The sequence below is a fragment of the Salvia splendens genome, chromosome 9 (assembly GCF_004379255.2).
Source record: "Salvia splendens isolate huo1 chromosome 9, SspV2, whole genome shotgun sequence".
Classification (NCBI taxonomy): domain Eukaryota; kingdom Viridiplantae; phylum Streptophyta; class Magnoliopsida; order Lamiales; family Lamiaceae; genus Salvia; species Salvia splendens.
In genome coordinates, this window is record NC_056040.1 from 22,328,466 (window position 1) to 22,350,844 (window position 22,379).

At 37.7% G+C, this 22,379-nt stretch overlaps 2 protein-coding genes across 6 annotated transcripts; both read left to right on the forward strand.

The window, feature by feature from the left end:
* Nucleotides 1–468: 468 nt before the first annotated feature.
* On the forward strand, nt 469–7,066 carry LOC121748737 (U-box domain-containing protein 32-like). 2 transcript variants are annotated; one of them, XM_042143229.1, is made up of 10 exons: nt 469–567; nt 662–877; nt 1,874–1,995; nt 2,256–2,377; nt 3,075–3,179; nt 3,546–3,822; nt 4,137–4,283; nt 5,094–5,621; nt 5,829–6,569; nt 6,663–7,066. In XM_042143229.1, the coding sequence occupies exons 2-10, from the start codon at nt 712–714 to the stop codon at nt 6,843–6,845; spliced, it is 2,391 nt and encodes a 796-aa protein (XP_041999163.1). In that variant the 5' UTR covers nt 469–567; nt 662–711; the 3' UTR covers nt 6,846–7,066. The 2 variants fall into 2 exon arrangements, with proteins under 2 accessions (XP_041999163.1, XP_041999164.1); XM_042143230.1 differs by lacking the exons at nt 469–567; nt 662–877 and having other exon boundaries at nt 1,976–1,995; nt 3,068–3,179.
* Nucleotides 7,067–14,625: 7,559 nt separating this feature from the next.
* Nucleotides 14,626–21,167, forward strand: LOC121748574. Of its 4 annotated transcripts, XM_042143023.1 has the most exons (10): nt 14,626–14,765; nt 15,843–16,052; nt 16,970–17,076; nt 17,294–17,338; nt 17,413–17,466; nt 17,985–18,031; nt 18,357–19,644; nt 19,711–20,019; nt 20,562–20,714; nt 20,799–21,167. In XM_042143023.1, the coding sequence occupies exons 7-10, from the start codon at nt 19,201–19,203 to the stop codon at nt 21,024–21,026; spliced, it is 1,134 nt and encodes a 377-aa protein (XP_041998957.1). In that variant the 5' UTR covers nt 14,626–14,765; nt 15,843–16,052; nt 16,970–17,076; nt 17,294–17,338; nt 17,413–17,466; nt 17,985–18,031; nt 18,357–19,200; the 3' UTR covers nt 21,027–21,167. The 4 variants fall into 4 exon arrangements, with proteins under 4 accessions (XP_041998957.1, XP_041998955.1, XP_041998954.1 ...); XM_042143021.1 differs by having other exon boundaries at nt 17,975–18,031; nt 18,357–20,019; XM_042143020.1 differs by having other exon boundaries at nt 18,357–20,019.
* The last annotated feature ends 1,212 nt before the right edge of the window (nt 21,168–22,379 follow it).

A 22,379-nucleotide genomic window follows, 5' to 3' on the forward strand; every position in this document is an offset into this window, starting at 1 on the left:
TAAATAAAATAGATTACTCCCTCATCCCACAAAGATTGTATCACTTTGACTGGACACATGTTTTAAGAAATGTAATGAAAAGTGAGTTGAAAAAGTTAATGGAATGTGTGTCCAACTTTTATATATTAGTTTTATGATAAAGTGTGAGTATGAATCAGTTAGTGGAATATGCGGTCCATTATATATTAGTTTTATAATAAAATGTGAGTAAGAATGAGTTAGTGAAATATGAGGTCCACTACCAAAAATGGTAAAAAGTGAAATGAGACAAATTTTGTGGGATGAACGAAAATGGAAAAATGGGACAATCTTTGTGGGACGGAGGGAGTATTTGTGTAGGAATTAGTATTTGATTTGTGGAAAATGTTCTCAGATCAAAAATATGAAAATAAAAAGAAATTGCGAATAGAAAAGGGTAGATTCTATATAAAGAAAATTTGAAAGACTTTGTTAATTTATGGGTCAACTATTTGTTTGCCCATTTAATTACAACGTTAAAGTCTTCATCGGCAAAATAACAAACACGTAGTGGGCATCCTTTCTGGTTTTGACGAAAATCAGGAAAAGGTGGGCAGCTCACACTCCACTAGTATACAATTTCGTCCTGACCACGACTTAGTTTAACTCCTCTAACCATACCTAATCTTCTTTTTTCACACAGGCATAAAGTCACAAAACTGGGAGTGATGAGTTTGTGTCAGAAACGAAAAGATGGGGAGTGAAGGGGAAATCGGAAATCGCGATTCGCCGATATATGTGGCCGTGGGACGGAATGTAAAGGTGGGCAAGTCGTTGCTCACTTGGGCGGTCGAGAATTTTTGTGGGAGCAAGATTTGCCTTGTACATGTTCATCAGCCCGCGAGTTTTGCGTCTCTCTGTAAGCTCATTTTTGCTTAATTTTGAACCTTTTTCGTTCATGTTTATTCCATTTTAGTTTTTTATATGTTGGGGTTTGGTGATGTTGTGTTTCTGTGCTGTGATTGGTTGGTTTATTGAAAGTTTGTTTCTTATATTTTTCATGGATGGGGGATTATATCGTTTTAGGTTCTGTTGTTTGATAAAAATTTGGATTTTGACGTGGGCCTTTTTGAGGATCATGTGTTCTCAAATCTTATACTCCTTCTCTTTTGAATAGTATCTTATTGATTCTGATTGAATTGGTGCAAAGTTATATTCTTTTCAAGCTATTTTGTGATGAATGATACGATCACAAGAATAAAGAGAAACCCAAGAAAGAATGAATGGAAGGTAAAGAACAATCTCTTATTCTCTTGTGTGTGTGAGTTGGCCTAGTGGTAGAGTGGTTAATCCTAAGCCATAGGTCTTGGGTGTGAGTCCACCGTTACGAGGCCTTTAAAATATCTTTTCATTTGCCTATAAAAGAAGGTAAAAAATTCTCCAGAATTTAATGAGCCAAATGTGTTTACGCAGTATCAAAGATACCAGTTACATCTCAATTCTCAACTCTAATCAATTTATCTTTTCCTAGACGCGACTCTTCAAACAGTTTCAACTGTTTAGCTGATTCCAACTTCTGTATTTTTAATTTGTTATAACAGATTTTTTTATAAGTATTATTGGGTTTCTCTTTATTCCTGTGATCGTATCAATGAAACTATTGCAATTCCTTTTATGCTGCTTATTATTAATCATTAACAAAACTTTTGTCTAAGGCTAGTTGATTTGGGCATGTAGAGATGATCAAATTCACTTTCAGTTTTATTCTAGTTTTTTCTTTTTCAGGAGATGCATGAATTTAAATTGAGTTTCATGCTAGTGTTATTCTCGTCTTCCTTATACTGCATAATATAGGATGGTAGCAAATCAATTCATCACTTTGAATTGACATAACCTTTCTTTCACATGCTTTCAGTCGGTGGGAAGCTGTCAACTAGCAACCTTAAAAGTCAGGGAATAAAATCATCGCAGGAATACGAAACAATGAAGATGCAAAAGCTTATTAACCAGTACCTTCTCTTCCTGTCCAAGATGGGGGTAAATATCTTTTTCACTAATGCTCGCAGATACCTTATCAAATTTTGTATTGATTTGTCACTTCATGCATAATTGCATACAGATATGTGAAATGTATATCAGCCTGTGTAGGTTTGGTTTATAAGTATTCACCCCTTTCTATATATTCCATCAGCCTTAGGCCTTAACAAATATTCAACTATCTGTTTTTCTTCTCCTAATGTTACGGAGCCCTGTATGAACTGCAACTGAAAAAGATTGATTTCCTTGCTCTTGTACAGAAACAGGCTGATAGGCTTTGGATAGAAATGAGAGAGATTGAGAAAGGGATTCTACAACTCATCACAAAATACAAAATAGGAAGGCTCATCATGGGAGCTTCAGCTGAGACGTTCACCCCAATGTATGCTATTATTAATTTCGGTGTTTTATTATGATGTTTTTTGGGTCTTGATTGCTTTACCGACCCTGGAATTTTGTGTATGGCTGTTGTGGTATGAAGCATTTGCTAATTCATGTGATGTATGCTAGCTGCTGACCTGCATTTATGATCTGGATCAGGAAAAGGCAACAGTAGTATAAAATGTCTAATGAAGGCTATTTCAGAGAATAAAATAGGGTAAACTCGCAAATTAGTATGGTGCATTTCATTCCTTTGGTTAATGTGGGTTTTAAATAGGAAGAAGAATCTTGTTAGCTCTTTATTTTGATCTAAGTATCTAAAAATCTAATCAATTTGTATATAGTCCAAAAGTTAGAGTTAGAATGGCGGTGTTGATTTCATTTGTGCAGCTTACTTACATAGTTACATGACCACATCTTCAAGTCAAAAGGTAATTTAAAATGGGCATGTTGAGCACTTGAGATATTGAAGATACTGATGGCTATTTAAAGTATAATTGGTATTCTCATTAGTTCTACAATATTTTACAGAAATGCATATGCGGAACATATTGTCTCTGAAAATTTTATTAACTAAAGTTGACTTACCTTACTAAGTAGATAGATCCTCTCCAATGAATTCAATGATCTTTTAACTGCACATTTAATTCCTGTAGTGATAGTGTTTATTTACTAATATTGACTAATCTAGATTGCAGGAAGCTGTCAACGACCAATTCCAGTAAAGCTATGATCGTCTGCCAACAAGCTCCATCATCATGCCATGTCTGGTTTATTTCAAAGGGGAGGCTCATATACGAAAGGTGTGCAAATTAATGCTTGTAAGCTAATTATTGCATTCCACTGGGTGCCTCTGACAATTGACTGATTGAGAAGTTATTGAATGAATTGTGAGGCTAAAAAAAGTATAAGGTGTTTTTTTTTCCTTTTATTTATTTATTTTGTGTGTGTTGAAGAATTCGATGGGAAAAATAGGTTTTTGTGTTGTTATTTAGTGTGGAGTTCAAATTTAGCGAACATATAATTCCATTTGCAGACGCTGAGTGAGAAACCAATGAGTTTTGAATTCTGAGATGCAAAAGAAGACACTTTAATCCCTGGGCTCTTATTCCCCTTGCATGTGCATTATTTATTTTAGAACGAGAACTGACATTCATTTTCTTTGTTAGACCTGTTGGCTTTCGTTCTCATTCAACCACTGTTGTGCCACTTTCACCTCCAATAAGTAGAAGTGGAATGGCACAAACCAGTAATCCGGAGGAAAACATAGATGTCAAAGTCGGATCTGTTAAGGATATTGGTCACTCATCCAGATCAACAGAAGATGTAGATGGAGAATTGAACACGGCACCGGCAGTGGGTGAGACAAGTCAAGATGGTTCGACTTTATTTCTGAAAGTGGACTTTCCAGATCATCTACCAAGTCATTCTTCTAGCACTTCACTGGTATGCTAGAGATTTAATTAATTGGATATATCTTTTGTTATGGCCTGGTATGACTTGCAAAAGATAATATCTTAGGAGGATTCTGGACCATCTGGATGAATGAAATGTATTTGTAACATTCCTAGACCATGTATGTTGCTATGGCTCCAAAAATAGACAGTTAATTTTTCAGTTTTATGCACCTGAAGGGATTAGTTCTCATTCATTCATGATGCATGTGAATATATGATTATAGGGTCCTTGAACATAACATGAATGTGGTTGCAGATGTTATAAAATTTATAAATTTTGATTTTGATGATCAAATATTCCAGGACTCTGAATTTCAAGAACAAGAAATGTGTGATTTACAAAATAAACTAAAGCATACTATGATAGATGCTGAGAAGTCGAAACAGACAGAAATTAAGGAGCCGTTGCAACAGAAAGCTGGAGAAGATATCTTGGAGGCTCTGAGTAAGGTAAGTAGAGAATGTTGGGCTGTCTTTTCTTTTCTTTTCATTCAACCTTATGCTTAATGCTGCTTGCTGTTGCATTTTGAACTACTTTTTATGTGATTATATGTTGCTCTAAGGGTAGAAAAATATTAGTAAGTAAAACACTAGAGACATTATACTTCCTGCCAGCAGTGAGAATCTGCAACTCTTTCTTAGTGGGAGTGAATTCCGAACTATCTTCTCATCTAGAATGATGCCATTTTTTTAATGAAAACTATCATTGAAAAATAATGCTCCCTCCATCCATGAATAAATGTCCCATAGTTGATCGGCTCGGGTTTTAAGAAATTGTTTGACTTTATAAAGAAAAGTGGATAGAAAAAGTTAATGGAATGCGGGTCTTATTTTTATATAATAGTTTTATAATAAAATGTGAGTGGAATAAGTTATTGCAATGTAAAGTCCACTTACGAAAATAGTAAGTGAAATGAGGCATTTATTGGTAGACAAACGAAAAAGGAAAAATGGGACATTTAATGGCGGACGGGGGAGTACTTATTTTAGTCTGAATCATACAGTTACAACAAAGAATCATAGACTTAAGAATTAGACTTTCATCAACATGACATTTACTTTCATCAACATAAAATAGTTTATTTTCATCAACATGACATTTACCGGAGTGTGGAGTTTCAGAAAATTTATTTTTTCCTTACAAAGTCTTTTTTCAAAATTACCTGCAACTTTTGTTGGTGGATCCATTTCATTCATTTCCTAACATATAAATAAAAAAATATGCCCTTCATGTGATATATGTTATAATGCTCAACTCAGGCTGAGGCAGCAGAAAATCTTTTGATGGACGAGATTAACAGAACTAAAGAAATTGAGGAACTATTGCTGAGAGTAAGGCGAGAAACTGAGACAATGAAAAATCAGCACGATGAAATTCTAAAAGAACTTCAGCTGATTGAGGCCCAGAAGCCTGCACTAGAAAGACAACTAAGTGAAGCCCACTGTTCAGAGAGAGAGCTAGAAGACAAGATTGTTCAAGCTGTGAATCTCTTAATAACATTTAAGGGAACACGGGATGAATTGCAGATGGAGTACGATTCTTCTGTAAGGAAAATTAACAGATATAGGGCATTGCAGACAGAGGATCCTTCAGTAATATCGCCTGCACATTTTTTTGGAACCAGTTTCTCGGATATCATTGAGGCTACTGAAAATTTTAAACCATCACAAAAAGTTGGAGAGGGAAGGTATGGAAGTGTTTTCAAGGGAATACTTAACCATAACAAGGTAGCTATAAAGATGTTACCGTCTTCAGGTTCTCAGAGTGATTCAGAGTTCAAGATTGAGGTAATATTTTCAAAACCTCAACATTTTCATATTAGCATAATATCGCTGCAAAATTTACAATTATGTCAATGATGTGCGATTGTAAATTGTTTGAAATTGTAATCCATCTCTAAATGAAATTATATGCTTAACAAGGTTTGGTTTCAAAAACAGTTAGCTGTAGCTATTCTGATATTATCATCTTAAAAGGCTTCTATGTCAACACAGGTGGAAATTCTGTCGAGAGTGAGGCATCCAAATCTCGTTACTCTTTTTGGTGCTTGTCCAGAATCGAGATCACTCATATATGAATACATTGATAATGACAGCCTTGAAGTTTACCTTTCCAACCCTGCCAAAGCTTGTTCTCTTCCATGGCAAACTCGGATAAGGATTGCTATTGAAACATGTGCTGCCCTCATGTTCTTGCATGCGAACAGCAGCTGTAATGTACATGGAAACTTAAAACCCTCAAATATTCTTCTTGATGTACATTTTGTCACCAAAATAAGTGAGTTTGGCATCTCAAATTTGGTATCCCAGAACGAGAATCGTTTGAATTTGTACACAAGTGATCCAAAAGATCTAGAATACATTGATCCCGAATCTCTTGAAACTGGGGAGCTCACCCCAGAATCTGATGTGTTTTCGTTTGGGATGGTACTTATAAGACTATTAACTGCAAGAGCGGCTAGAGGGGCACTGAGGGATGTGAAATGTGCTCTCGAAAGAGGAAAATTAGACAGCATACTCGACATGTCAGCTGGGGAGTGGCCACTCGGGATAGCCAAGAAGTTGGCTAATTTGGCTTTGAAATGCTGTGAAAACGATAGCATGGATAGGCCAGATCTTGTGTCGCAAGTTTGGGCTATTCTTGAGCCGATGAGGGAGCTGTGCTCCGCCTCATCATCTGTGGATTCCGGGAGTAAGCGCAAAATACCTTCTCATTTTGTGTGTCCCATTATCCAGGTAATACTTGCAAATACATCTTGGTTTCTGTGACTCTGTCCAAATGCTTGTTAGTTGCTTTTGTTTAGCTGATTGAGAGTGGTGATGGCGCAGGATGTTATGACGGATCCGCATGTAGCCGGAGACGGCTACACGTATGAAGCAGAAGCAATACAAGGTTGGTTCAATAGTGGCCACAAGACTTCACCGATGACAAATCTCATGCTTGACAATTGCGACCTAATTCCAAACTATGCTCTTTATTACGCCATTCAGGAGTGGCACCAAACTGCATAAATCACCTCACACACACTCACACATTCTTCCTCTGCTTCATATGTATGTGAACTCGTGTATACTTATTTGGTCTGTTGGTTATTAAGTGCCTATACACTTGCATTGCCAGATACACCCACTCCAATGGAGTAATAGTAGTACCAATATTCAGTGCAAAGTGAAGAAAAAGAAGAAATGTCAACTGTCAATAATAATGTTCATTTTCTTTAGTGTTACAACTATTTCATAATGCCTTCTTTTAAAAATCTTATTCTAACTTTCAGACGATAAAAAGAGGAAAGATGGTACAAAAGGTGAAAGTCCAGTTTACACAAATGTTATTATCCAATTTGTATATCCATTATTATTATTATTATTATTTTAATAAAAATTTAATACTCCACTATAGTCTATATATATATATATATAGGTGTAATCAATTTCAAACTACTCTGTACATGTTTTGTGCAAACTAGAAACTAAAATTTGGATCATTAGATTTTACTTACGTCAATGGATGATAAATAATGTTAACAATAATGTTAACAAAAAAGTTAAAACGACGTTCATACAGTGTCAAGTGATAAGCTTATTACTATATTGTGTATTCATGTCTAGAATAACAAGAAAATTTCAGTCAATTGCACAAAAATGTTATAGGAGTACTCCATTAAATATATAGAAGAATAATACTAGTCCATAATAAAAGATTGATTTATGAAGTGCTTTCGAACTTCACTCATATCCCTAATCCCTAATTTGATTGTTTCTGAGTGAGTGCTAATGCTGTTTTCCAATTGATCAGGTATGGAATTTTTTTGAGAAGGGAAAGTTGAGCATTAGAATATAAAACATAAAAAAGAAATCAATTTGTATATAGCCGCTCCTGTTTTCATCTCTATTTCTTCTTCTTCTTCTTCTTCTTCTTCTTCTTTTTTTCCTATTTAGGGCATCCACGATAAGAATAGCACAGCCATAGCCCAGTCACAAACTCCTCCTGCCACATCATTAGCACTAAAAATCCTCATGTCACATCATCAGGACAAGCAAATAGCCCAGCAATAGACCAACAATAGCCTAGCCATATCACTCAAAATTATATAAAACAAATAATTGACAATCACACAAAATACAGAATTAAATTTACGACACAGATACGAGAAAATTCAATAATATTATTTAAATTAAAAAAATTACATTAAACAATTACATTAATTAAAAAAAATTACATTATTTAAAAAAAAATCCCGACCTCCGCCTCACTCCTCGTCTCCGTCGCCCTCGTCGCCTCCGTCGTCGTCGCCTCTGTCGCCACCGTCGCCACCGGTACCCCCGTGCCGCGTGGCCTTCAAATCATCACGCATGCTCACGAGCAATGCGTGAAGAAAACTCGTCTCCTCGGGGTCCTCTGCCGCATTCCAATCGGCTAAGATCTTGACCATATGAGCACGCGTTTGTTGACGCGCGAAAAATTTGAGATCCTCTGTCGACTGGCCAAGGGGGATGCCGACTGGACCTCCTGGGACCCCCCCGGCGCCCCCTCGCCTCCAGTTGCACCCGCCTTTGACCAACCGGGCGAGTTCGGCGAGCGAACGATGGAGGGGACAGGAGCTCCTGAGCACCCTCGGGGAGGTTGTGGGAACCGCCGCTGCTGCCGCTGTAATCACCGGTATAGTTCAGTCGTTGCTTCTTCGGCCAGCCAGCCAGCGTCGACACTTGCCCGGAACTTCTCGGAGTCGTTCAGCACCTCATAGCAGTTCCAGTAGGTGAACTCCTTATACAACCCGGGCTGGGGGAAGGCTTTCTCCGCTATCCCCCTGTAGTCATCCTCCGTTTGGCCACTGCTCTGCATACAGAGGGCGTTGGCGTACAAGCCCGAAAATCGGGAGACCCCAGCTCTAATTTGGTCCGCCCTAATTCGGTCCCACGCCTTCCGGCACTCCTCCTCGTTGCGCAGCCTCCCCTCCGGGCAAAATGCCTTGTAGGCTGCTGCTATTTTGGCTCACATGTTGACGATCCTCTGATTGTTCGAAGTGAGGGGATCATCGCAAACACTCACCCACGCCTTGGACAACACGACATTCTCCGCATCCGTCCACTTCCTCCTTACCGAGCAGTCGTCCTCACCCAGCTGCGACGACTCGCCGACCCTCTTGCCCTTGCCCTTCCCCTTCTTCTTTGGGGGGCCCCGACCCCGCCCTACTCCACTGGTTTGAACGGGAGTTTCCGGAACACCGAGAAGATCAAACCTCAACTCCTCTAAGGAGAAAGTCTCATATTGCATGAACTGCGCCTCCGTTGGGGTCGATGTGTGCGAAGAAGCAGTCGAAAAATCAAAACTGGAGCGATAGACTTTCCCCCGGCGTCCCCTGCATCGCCGGTACCTCCCGCATCATCTGCATGCCGGGTGCCCACCCCGGCATCGCCGGTAACCCCCCCGGCATACTCCCCCCGGCTGTCATCCCGGGCACATGTTGTAGTACCCAGGCATCGGACCCCATCCACCTCCCACGGGTACCGGGGGAGTTTGAGACCCGCTCGTCATTGGAGTACCTTCGTTGTTGTTCTCCATTTCATGTGGTTGATCTTGTACAGAAATCTATACTAATCTAAAGTGCCAGTTGGGTGAAATGACACTTTTGCCCTTTTTGAAGGGAAACCATTTATTGATTAAATTAATTAATTAATTAATCTATACTACTAAAAGGGACAATTGATTAAAATTACTGCAACACCCTTTTGGGTGGGAAAATGGGAGTTGGTTCTGTAAAATTTAGATGTACGTGAAGTATGATACATATTCCAAATAATTTACAGGACATGTGCTACATTGATTAGTGGGAAACAAGGAGGTGGTACATATTCCAAAAAGATTTGTAATTTACAAGACATCAAAAAAAAGGCTATCAATCTGGATTTATGAAAAAGATCTTTCACACCAAAATTCCTAAATGAAGCCATATTTTCTATAAATACCGAGCAAGATCTTCAAAATTCCATTAACAAAATTTTCTCTCTCAAGTCAATTTTCTCTCATTTTCATTTTGAGAGAAGTTCTTCAAGTGCAGAAGATCAACCTTCTCCACCTTCTCCGCGTCTGAAGGGAGATGCAGCGGCGTCAGGCAAAGAAGGCGGCGGCGTCGGCAAACAGAGGCAGCATCCAATGGGTGAGGCGGTGAGTGCAGCTGAAGATGAAGCTGCGGCGACGCTGATATGCAGGAGTGGCGACGTCGGTGGCGGCGGTGCCGGATGGTTCACCGGAGCGGCGGGGCGGTCAAGAGAGGAGGCGGCAGGACGCTTCCGGAGGCGCAGCCACGACAGAGGCGTTAATGGGGAAAGACGGTGTGAGAGAGTGAGAGTGGCACATCATTTAGTTAGGGTTTCATAAAATATTGCTATTGTATACTAATTGGGCTCTAATTTGAGCTTTTAGTGTAGGATATAAGCAATATATTTTAAGGATATTAGTCCCTAAAACATGAACTAATCAAAAAATTTTTCAAATTTTGAGTAGAAAAAGGCATAATAGAGATTTTTTTTAAGTTTGAGTTTGGCGTAATTGATTAAAGTAAAATCATGGAGTATTCGATTTGACATTTACACTAAATTGGGTTTGAGTTCAATGTAAATGTTTGGAGATGCTTTTAAGAATACTTACAATTGAGTTAGACTTTGATTTATTAGATTAAATAATACTATAGCAATTGACTTTGATTTATAATTTTTACATTTAATTTATTTAATATTTTTTATTACACTTTGGTATATTGCAATTATTTATAGATTATATTTATATACTATAAATTTTTATTATATTTACTATTTAAGCTATATAATTTATAAATAAATATACTATTTAAATTACTTGAGATAATACATAGTTAGATTTGAGTTAGACTTTGATTTATTCTATTAGGTAATATATTGTTGTTGAATATATTAATTGTGATGTATTGAATTAAATGGCTAAAGTGAATACCAATTGCAGAAATTTTATTTCGTATTCGCTTGCTCATGTTGGTCAATTTCTAAAAAGACAAGTTTTTAGTCATGCACAAATGTACGTTGCATATTTAATAGTCACGAGATTTTAGTCTACAATGATGAGGTTGGAGTTATTTTTGATTCTATTATTATGTTTTGTTTACTAAGATGTTACCTACAGTTTAGAAACTATAGTATTATTTGAAGGTATATGAAATTGAATTTCATATATGAAGGTGATAGTGATAATTTTTTCGTATACATTTAATTCTATTTATTTCCCTTTCAGGTTCTCGTATTGATAATTTTAGTTGTAGAGTCATACACATTTTTCTCCAATTTGTTTGACACGTTCGGATTTATTGTAGAGTCGTACACTTTTTTCTTCAATATCTTCACCACATTCGGATCTGGAGGAGGTCTGTTTGTGTAGATTAGAACTGGTTGCGATTGAATAAAAGCTATTTTGTGTCAAAAAGTAGGTTAGGCGTATGCAATGACTATTAAAGTTAAGATCGATTGCTTTTTCATGTTGGATTGTTTTCAATTTTAATGATTTTCTTCTTGGGTTGCATCTATTGATAATGGTGTTATTGGTGGTCCAAACAATAGTGGAGTGAATATTCATTTTCCTTGGGATAGAGGAGAATTAATTGTGTGAGGAATACGAAATCTTTTTTTTAGAGTAGGACAAAGGATCATGCTTCTTTTTAATTATTTACAATTTGCAATTATTATTTAAAAATTGTATAGCCCGTGAGTAGCGCGGGTTAATACTAGTTAAGATAGAGAGAGTACTATACTATTTAAGATAGAGAGAGTACTCGTTAAAACAAAGGTTGCGAATAAAAATTACGTGCAAAGCGCGTATATAGACATGCCCACCGGTTCCGGTTCCGGTTCCGAACCGGAACCGTGGCCTTTTTCCCGAACCGGAACCGTCAGAATTCGGGTCGCGGTCCGGTTCCGGTTCAAGATATTTCGAACCGGAACCGTCACCGAACCGGCGGTTCCGGACGGTTCGGAACCGGCGGTTAACCGGCCGAACCGCCGGTTCGGGTGCGTTTTTCAAGGCATGCGGATGGGGCAGACCGGCGACAGCTTTTCAGCTGAAAAACCGGCCGGTTCAGGCGGTTTTTGGGTCGTGAACCGCCGGTTCAGGGGGTTCCGGATGCGGCGCGAGAAACGAGGCTACATGACGCAACTTTTGCAGACGGTTTCGTTGACCGAACCGGCGGTTTCGTCCCGGAAACCGGCGGTTTTGCCCGGAAACCGGCGGTTCCGGCGGTTTTCCGCCAAAAACCGCCGGTTTTGCCGATTTTTCAACTTTTTTTTTCAAATTTCAAATTCGAATTCTTCCATTTTCCCCCCCATTTTTATCTATAAATACCCCCCCCCTCTATCCTCATTTACATTCACCCCACTCTTGTGTTAATAAGAGTTTCTCTCTTCAATCTTCCAATTCTCTCTCATTGTCTCCAATTTCTCATTTGTGCTATTGTGCTTCCATTTAATTACGCAAGTGCTACTCTTATTACGCTTTACGCATTGTTATACACTTATACTTGTTCCCGTAGTTCTATAAGTTGTCTTCCTTTCTCAATTGCTAAAACAAAAAAAAATATTATTCCATATTTCTACATTTCTACATAGCAATATGTCTTCATCCCGAGAAGGTCGTGTTGATAAGGGAAAGGGAAAGGCCAAGAGGCCATCTCGGAGATCCGTTATTGATGAAATTTCTCAAATGAACATGGATGAGTGGCAGGTTAATATTTATTATCTACTAATTTAATTAATTTTGAATTACATTACATTATTGTTCATAATTTTATTTTGTATTTACAATACAAATATTATTTTGTAGGCTCGAGAAGAGCAAGATGTGGCACATGCTATTGCTCTCTCTCGCTCTCAATCCCAAGGCGATGCTTATGTTGGTACCGGTAGTGGTGCTCCCGGTCGCGGTGCCTATTCCCAACAAAGTCCACCCCCTGTGAATGTTGATGAAGACGATGATGATGACGACGAGGAGAAGGGGGAGGAGGTAGAAGAGGTTCAAGAAATGCCACCCCCCACCACCACCAAGGAGTCGGCGGTTGTGTCCTAGACGACAAAAGGAGCAATCTCTCCGCCAAGAACATGGAACCACTATGTTACTTGACGATTGAGCAAAGGCGGACATGAGAGCACAAGAGCCGGATTTCGACTTCCGTGTAGAGAGTGATGGTGAAGAATTTTCTTCCGATGGCGATGACGAGGTCAGCAGCGAGAGCACTCAACATTAGCAATGAGTCGACGGGGGGCGGTGAACGGCGAGCACAACCGACCAAAAAGGTAAGCAAGGTAAGAGAACTACGTGGGCTTTGATTCCTCAATAAAATTGTGGATACGTAGGCACCTCAACTTAAATTTGAAAAGTTTAACTTCGAAAGTTTAAGTTGAGCTCAAGCCCTTTTCAATTATTTTTTCCCCCCCATTTCATGTTTTTTTATCTGTAATTATAATGTATCGTTGTTGCGGCTAAGTTGTACTTGAAGATCATTAAAATATATTCCCCATTTGATAAGTATCTTATTGGTGAAAATGTGGATATCTTTGGGGCAAATGGTACTGGAACACAAATTTATATATGATCTTGAAGTATCATCCAGATTCCATCTATAAATTTGTGTTCCAGTACCATCTGCCTCAAAGATACCCACTTTTTCACCAATAAGATATTTATCAAATGGGGAATATATTTTAATGATCTTCAAGTACAATTCTTCTCGGAATCAACCATTTTTTCTTGCAAAATGTTGCCCATTTTCTAAGCAAACACGTATCAGCACGCCATATACACATTGCTGCATTGGAAGATCAAATTACCCCTATTAGAAATGCAGCAATGTGTATATGGCGTGCTGATATGTGTTTGCTTAGAAAATGGGCAACATTTTGCAAGAAAAAATGGTTGATCATAAGGTAAGAGAACTACGTGGGCTTTGATTCCTCAATAAAATTGTGGATACGTAGGCAACTCAACTTAAATTTGAAAAGTTTAACTTTGAAAGTTTAAGTTGATCCCAAGCCCTTTTCAATTTTTCCTTTTCCCCTCCATTTCATGTTTTTTTATTTACCTTCCGAGTCCCATGAGGCGACGACACTTGTAAATTATATTATATTGTTGTATGTTGTTGTATTGTATACTTATGTATTGTAAATTGTAATGTATCGTTGACTCGTTGTCCGTTACAACTCAAAATCAATAAAATTTATTTCATTTTCTCCATATTCGTCTTATTTGTGCTTGAATTATGCATTGTCCTGTTCCGATTTATTGTATAAAGCCAAATTTCAAATTAAAAAAAAAATAAAAATAATAATTGAACCGGCGAAACCGCCGGTTCGAAAACCGAAACCGCCAAAAACCGCCGGAAAAACCGGCGGTTCCGAACCGGAACCGGAACCGCCGGTTTTCGAACCGGAACCGGAACCGTGAAATAGCCTCACGGTTCGGTTCCAGTTCCGCCAACCGCCAAACCGGAACCGGAACCGCCGGTTCGTGAACCGTGGGCATGTCTACGCGTATATATAGTGTTTCGAAAAAGAAAAAAAAATTTCGGTGGCCGATCGCTCGCCGGTCCGGAGTCTGCAATGGCGGCGAGCGGATCGGCATGCGCTCGCCGATTTTTTCGCTGAAATGGCGCTCGCTGGTTACAATAGTTCGGCGAGCGAACCGGCAAGCGCCGGAGATCGATTAGCCGGTCCGCTCGCCCATTGTGGATACTCTTGCATCCGCTTTCTCTCTCAAAAAGGTGTCGCTTATTCCTCCTCCTCTGTATCTTTAAACATTTTATTTTTCTTTATAAACGCACACTCTGTCATACATAAAAAGGCGTAATTTGTTCCATTTCCTGTTCTTGCGACGTCGTTTATTCGGCAGTCACTCGCCTCAGATCTCTCCGTTCAGTGGTAAGTGCTGCCTATCTCCTCTCAAGATCATCAGCACGCTAACCCTATAAACTCATTTTTGTGTATTCATTTTCTGTTTTCCTTTTTCCGTCTCAACAATTGCGTGGTGGCGAATTTAATGCCGCTTTTCCTGGCTCATTATATTATCTTGATTTTCGATCATAATGTTTGAATCTCAATTTATGGTTAGAAAATTTTGCTTGCGAATCAGTTTTAACTCAAGTATGAGTTTCTTCAGATTGTTCTGGATCCTTTGTAGTGAGAATGAGTTTTTTCACTAATTCATATTTCCAGGATTTATCTACACTATGAGCATCTTCTTGTTTAGTGCTGCTAAGTTCATTGTGTATAGACAGTGTTATTCTGCCGATGATCAAATGCTTATGTGTGTGACTGTTAGCTACATAAGTAGTAGGCAATATGCTGCTCGCTGAGGAAGCAATTGGAGATTTTTGCTCACAGATTAGTTTTGTGGATAGAGCTGGTAACAACGGTTAAGGGCGGCTTGATCTGATTTGCATGAGTTTTTTTTTTTTCATTTTAACATGCGATTTTATTAACTTATTCAGTTGCTTTACAGACGTAAGTATTCATTAACAATTTCTGTAAGTCACAATTATTCTGTAAAATGTATAGATTAGTTCTTAAGGATAACTAGATGTGATTCTCGGTGGTTCTCATTCTTAAAATTTGAAATGAATTTAATAGGTGGATACAATTGTGTGTTACCATGTTAAATACAATTAAACGTTGGGTGTAGCTTTTTTTTTTTGTGTAAGATCACTACACATTTAAAGTAGCTTTTACTTATGTCCTTATATTCGTCTTCAGCACGTGGTTTAATCAAGTTTGTTCATCCATTAATGAGAAAAGAATCATACCCAAATCATTCTTACCTTTATAATAAATGCTTAATGCTATAGGACCTTCTTGATATATACTGCTTCTGCCTATTTATTTAATGAATCTTGTGCCTTTTTGAATGAGATTTATCTCCTTTATTGTCTGACTGAGTTTTATAGTTATTTGGCATTTTCAATCAATATATGGTCACTTATATATCATTAAATTGTGCAGTTCTGATTGAGATAATTGTAATTGAAACCTAGATGCCTGCTACAAAGCTCTGCTCAAGAACTCTCAATGCAATGAAATCAGAAGTAGGGAATGATTCCCTAGATACCTTCATCAGACAAGCCGTAGGAAAGGAGCCTCTTCTCCCTTTCCCAAGGACTGTGGATAGTTCAGTTCCTTGGATTCAATTGTTTCAGGCCTTAGATCAACCAGGTATAAATAAAGTTTAACGTTGTTGAATTTGGTTGTCCATCCACGAAGAAAAATACCTATATGGTGAAGTTATCGATTGGGGTATGTGATTCTATATCCATGATTTAAGGCATAAAAACTTAACACATACAGATGTGATACAATTGTCTGCAACTGTATGGAACATTATAATTTTCTTTTTTAACATTTACGGTGTGTTTATATAGACTGAGAGAAATAAATGTACAAACCACATTTGCAATCAGTTCTAGTTCTTCATCGATCCTGTACTGTACTGCATAATCGGACTGTTTTCCGAATGCCCTGTACTCTATGGCCCATATAAATAGCAAATTAGGGTTATCCACCTAACTGATGGCACCTTATATCTTTCCTCAAGAATTAAGGCTTCACCTCTACTCTTACAATCTAGTAATTGTCCTCTGCACCTGATCAGTTACCTACAATTCATTGGCAAAAGCTAAATCAGATTTGCAGAAGCCGCAACATTTTCTCTAGAAGACCTTATTTGCAAGTAGAGTAGTAGTATATTGCCTTCTATTCTACTTGGGTGCCTTTCTTGTGTAGTTTTTTGTTTATTTCTTTGCATTTGGTTGTTGCTTCATTGGTTTCACAATGCTAGGGCCCAGGTATAATCTTCCAGATTAACATATACTCACCCAGTTCTCCAAGATTTGACATATACTCACCCAGTGGCTGCTGGTTTTTGGCACATGTCAAACACCACAAGCACTATCTGTAGGTGTTCATTTAGAAAGGTTTTCCTTGATGATTATCACTCATTCAGGTGCAGCGGTTACCTTGTTAGATGCCTGATTTGTACTAGATATTGGAGTTTTTACGAAAGATCATGTTTGGTAGGTTCTAGATATGAACTCTAATTTGGCTTTTATGTTTGTTTCTTCTTTTACTTATAGATCTCCCTGGCTGGCCATTGCTGACCCCTGTGAAAGTTCAGATGCAAAGGTGCTAGAAGTGTTCCCGGGAGTTCTGTTCTCCAATAAACTACAGAAGACATATTCGGGTGCACCGCCGCTCCTTAAATATCAACAAGATTGTCAAACTTTTCCTGAGCACCTTAAGAAGCACACACAAATTGATGGCCTTCTTTTATTATGAAGCATTAAATTCAATGCATATGATACATTATCTGTTTGTTGCTTGTATTTCCAAGAATATCACCAACGTTTTGTTGAGTCACATTTTATAATATTTCTAATGCATGTCTTAATATTGTGTAGGAATGGCACAAAAATAGGGATTTATTAGCTGTATTTTGGGATAAGGTAATTACTTTCTTGTTTGCATTCCTTTATTGCTTATCCTTCTAAAATGAAAATTTCACTCTTGCTGTGTACAGTTGTCATTGGAGCGGGCTAAGGAATTAGTGTCATTTAATGACATAATTCTTAAGGTAGTCATGCTCTCCCTTTATATCTCTATATAATTTGTTTGTTAGGATATACTCCCTCCGTCCCATTCAAAGTGAAATATTTCTTTTTCGGTAAGGGATTTTATGCAATGTTCTTTTCCGGTAAAAAAACAATTTATGGTAAACTTGTATTTGTGGCATGCCAGAAAGAAATAAATGAACTGTATATTAGGGAAAATGTGTGTGGAAAAAACTCTGTTTGTTTGTGGGAAGCTTCAAAAGTCCGAACTGCGTGTTTCAAATTATTTAGTCCTGTAAAAGAATTCTGAATTCTTTTACCATTCCTACATAAAAAAGTACTACTATGCCCATGTCTGCTGTCAGCACTATTTAGTTACTCCCTCCGTCCCATAAAAATATGGACATTTGGTATGGCACATGAATTAATGCACAATTGGTAAAGTAAGAAAGAGATTGGATCTCTGTTATATATCCTCCGCCCTTATCTTTGCCTTAGTTGTCATGGCGTCAAGGTAACTGGACTATTCAGTATACTACAGGTTGAGTCATAATTCCTTGTGGAGGAGGAGGAAGCTGAACAGAAAAGGTAGACTCCATTTCTTGATTCATACACAATATTTATGTGTAGGTGTAATTTAGTATTGCATGGTTGATTTGCCAAAAGAGGGCAGTACTGTGAATGCTTGCTTATATTATGAATTGTCAGTGTCACACAGCTTTAGTGAGATGTATGGTTACTGTATTTGTGTGAAACTATTCCTGAAGTATTTAGAGTTGAGAGATGCATAACACTGATCAGAAATTCATGCAGAATTTGGGTTAAGGAATTGGGCAACTATTAGTGGATTGGGTTGCAGGTACTAGAACAAAATTCTTCTAACACTATTTACTTTGATTTGAAATGTTATTAGGCAAGTAGTGATTCTGGAGAGGAAGAAACAGAAAAAGCTTCGTCAAAAGCAACAGAAGGTCAGGGAACAATACTATGGGTGCAGCAGAGATTTGAATGTCTATGTTGATGCTATAGATAGGCCTACTTCAGCCGAAGCATCTGATCTGTCATCCCCATCGGACCCAAACTCAAACTCAAAAGAGGTTCCTACAACCTCAGACTCTGTTCAACCCCAAAACAAAGAGTCAGTTGAAGATATAGGAGCACAGTTTGATGCTAGAAGTGAACATAAGAAACATGGGGACTCTCCAGCTGTTGAGCTCCAGATGGTGGTTGCAAATGGTCTTCGGCAAGTAGCCACCGACACGAACCCAATAACACACGAACCACTTTGGGTCAACACGACACGATAGCAACACATAAGAACATGATAACAATTGCTCATGATTAACAAAAATTACAAAATCTTGATTCTGATACAACACGAAACATGACACAAACATGACACTGCTCATAATAAAAATTAATAATATTATAGTAGTATTATTTCTTAATGTGTAACACGAACACGACACGAAATTTTCGTGTTCTTAACATGTCGACACGATAATGACACGATCCCGATAAGCTTTGAACCATACCTATCAATTTCGTGCCGGTTCGTGTCCTGTTATCGTGTCGTGCAAAAAATTGTCAGCCCTAATTGAAATGAGTGAATATTGTTTTATGAAATCAATAGCCCTAAGGCCCATGTTAAATCCACATGCTATCGGCCCAATCCATTAATTTAAAAGAGAATAAAAGGAGAGAAAAAAAGAGTACACACACAAACACAAAACCAAAATACGAGAAATTCCCAAAACATGGAAAACCCTAATTCCCCAATCGGAGGAACAGCTCCTGAATCCGACCCCGATTCCGGTGTCTGTGGTAAAGGGAAAAGAGGAAAGATTGAAGATACACCGGAAATCGATTCTGGTGGCGGCGAGATTGCGAAAATCGATTCCGGTGGTGATTCCTCCATGGCTTCCAGGTCAACAATGTTTATGTTGGAATCGGAATCGAACATTGCGGGACTCAGCGATATTAATTTAATCCTTCCCAGCGGCGAGGTTGTGGGAATCGATTCTGCTGGCCGTGAGATTTCGGGAATCGATTCTGGTGCGATTGGTAAACGAAAAAGAGGAGAGACTGAGGATATTCCTGAAATCGATTCCGGTGGCTGTGAGATTGCGGAAATAGATTCTGATGCGAGTGGTAAACTAGAAATAGGAGGGAATGAGTCTGCTGAATATGAGTCTGAGTCTGAGTATGAGTATGAGGATGCGAGTGGTAAACTAGAAATAGGAGGGGTTAAGTATATATCGGAACAAGATGAGTTTGATTCTGAGTCTTCTGAATATGAGTCTGAGTCTGAGTATGAGTATGAGGAAATCGATCAGTCCGAGGAAAAGGAAAAGGAAAAGAAAACGCGGAAAGTAGAGAAATTTGAAGATAGATATGGAATACTTGGTCCCTACGACAAAGAGATGGTATTTGAAAAGGAAGGTTTCAAATTGGATGATTATATCCCAGGTCATGATCAGCCATGGTATGATGAGCGTCTGCTCGAGGACATCAAAATTACTCCTTACGACCACGAGGCTGTTATCAAATACATCTCCCAAGTCCGCCTTAGCTCTGTAAGTAAACCTAATTTGAATTCATTCCAAGCCAAATTGATTCATCTTTTGAGTAATTGATTGATATGATAACTGATTCAAGTTTAATTGATTCATGTTTTGACTCACTGCCATGTCTTCCCCACTATTTGATTGGTCGAAATAAAGGAATAAAGCTTTGATCTTGGAGAGGATTGATTGTTGAGATTTTCTGGTGGTATTAGTATGATAATTGATTGATAATGATATAATAATTGATTCGTGTTTTGAGTAATTGATTGATATGATAACTGATTCCAAGTTCAATTGCAGTTTTGACTTATTGATTGATAATGATAGTTTGATAATTGATCAAAAAGGAATAAAAATTTGATCTTGGAGAGGATTGATTGACTGTTGAGAATTTCCTGGGGTTATGATGGTTTAATTGGAGTTTTGAGTAATTGATTCAAGTTTGATTGGAGTTTTGAGTAAAATTGATTTTGATTGATAGCGATATGATAATAGGTTCATGTTTTGAGTAATATTGATTGATTGATGGATAATGACATGTTATGATGTAGGGTTTTGATGTGGATACGATTCTTCCTTCATGGCTGAAGCACGAGGCCGCCTTATATTTCACCCCAATGTGGCTCTCTCATGCCACCCGCAGTGATCTTAAATATGTCAATAAAGCAGCAAAAATTGCCATTCATGAAATCAATCTTGACATGGTATGTATATGACTGTTTGTTGATGATCAAATTTGACTGTTATAGTAGTAGTTTATGTATGATTGAAACAAGATGTTTTTGCAGAAAAACAAAACTAGTTTCAAGCTTGTGGAAGTTACCAATGTTGTCGTCACTTGGGCCCCATTCTTTTTGCTATTTTTGACTCTTGCTGTGGAAAAGGTTGAAGAAGAAGCACAAGCACAAGCACAAGCAGAAGCTGCTACTATCCGAGCAGTTGTCCATCACCCCATATGTAAACCTTGGCAACTTGAACAGTGGTGGGTTGTCAAACCAGACCCGACCGACGCATAATACCTATATCTTTGCTACTATATATTTTGTTAACCACTAATATTAGAGATGTTGTCGAATTGTTATTAGAACAAGTCTTAGGTTCGGATGCAGTTTGGCTACTAGTATGTTTTTATATTTATGGACAATCCTCCTTATTTATTCTACTGTGTTTTTTTATTTATTACTATGTTGCTTGCGATGCCCAAATTAGAGACCTTTTAGGTATATAAATAAATACAAGGCATTTAGTTTTAAAGTTTAGGGAGATATATGTTGATCTGATATGAGAATAAAGTAACCATTACATTTCTCACATTTCTTAAAACACACATTTTATTTTAGATAGGGGAATACAACGTGTATAACCACACAATGAAATGGATTGGCAAAGATTGCTCACATATTGTAACTAAATGGCTCTTTTATCACCAATGTCACGAATTGCAGATGCCGGAGGTCCAACAAATGTAATTCCTCGTCTTGAACAAGTCGAGCAAACTCAGAGCTTTCTGATAAGAAACCATAACCAGGGTGGATAGCCTACAACAAACAAGACACCCCACTCAAAATGTGTCTCAAAAACGCCAAACAACATAAAAATATGTTAGTTCATACTCCACTATATTTTAAATACCTTGAATCCAACATCGAATTTCTACTGGCGGCCGGTCGTCATCAACTGACGTAAACCTTTATAAAAAATATTTACGTTTTCAAGTATCGGACAAAAGTCCTCATTTGTTCAATGGCGTGCTTGAGATTAACATTAGTTGAATGTAATTGTACTAGAGATTAACTACTTATTTAATTTTTAATAAATAAATAGTTTCGGCAGCAAAGCTTATTTTATCACATTAAGAATAGAAACAAAGCGGCTACTTATATACTGTAGTAACTTATAACTTATGCTTACTAAATTTATTGACACTGGTATTCAATTTATAACTATTTATATGGGGTTGGGTGATAATATTCCACGTGATTTCATCAGTTTAAAATATAAATAGAATTATATAGTTTGCATATTTATTTTTAGTTTGTAAATTTATTTTTAGAATATAGTTTTAAAAAGAAGGCGACTAATTAACAGGTATTTTACAATTTATTAGTATTATTTAAAATTCATAAATGTATATAACCAAATTAAGTGAGTAATCATTTCAGTTCATCAATTATTTTTCAGAAACTTTGTGAAAAGATAACTAAGTTGGATTGTTTCGGATTATTCGGCGATACGTTGAATTTGGGCTCAATCTTCTTTAGATCGCCCGATTGGGCCATGGCTATTTATAATGTTGGGCTTAGGCCCAATAATAGAGGTGCATGGTTTATTCCACGTCACATACTATAATTATTCTATAAAATTGATTA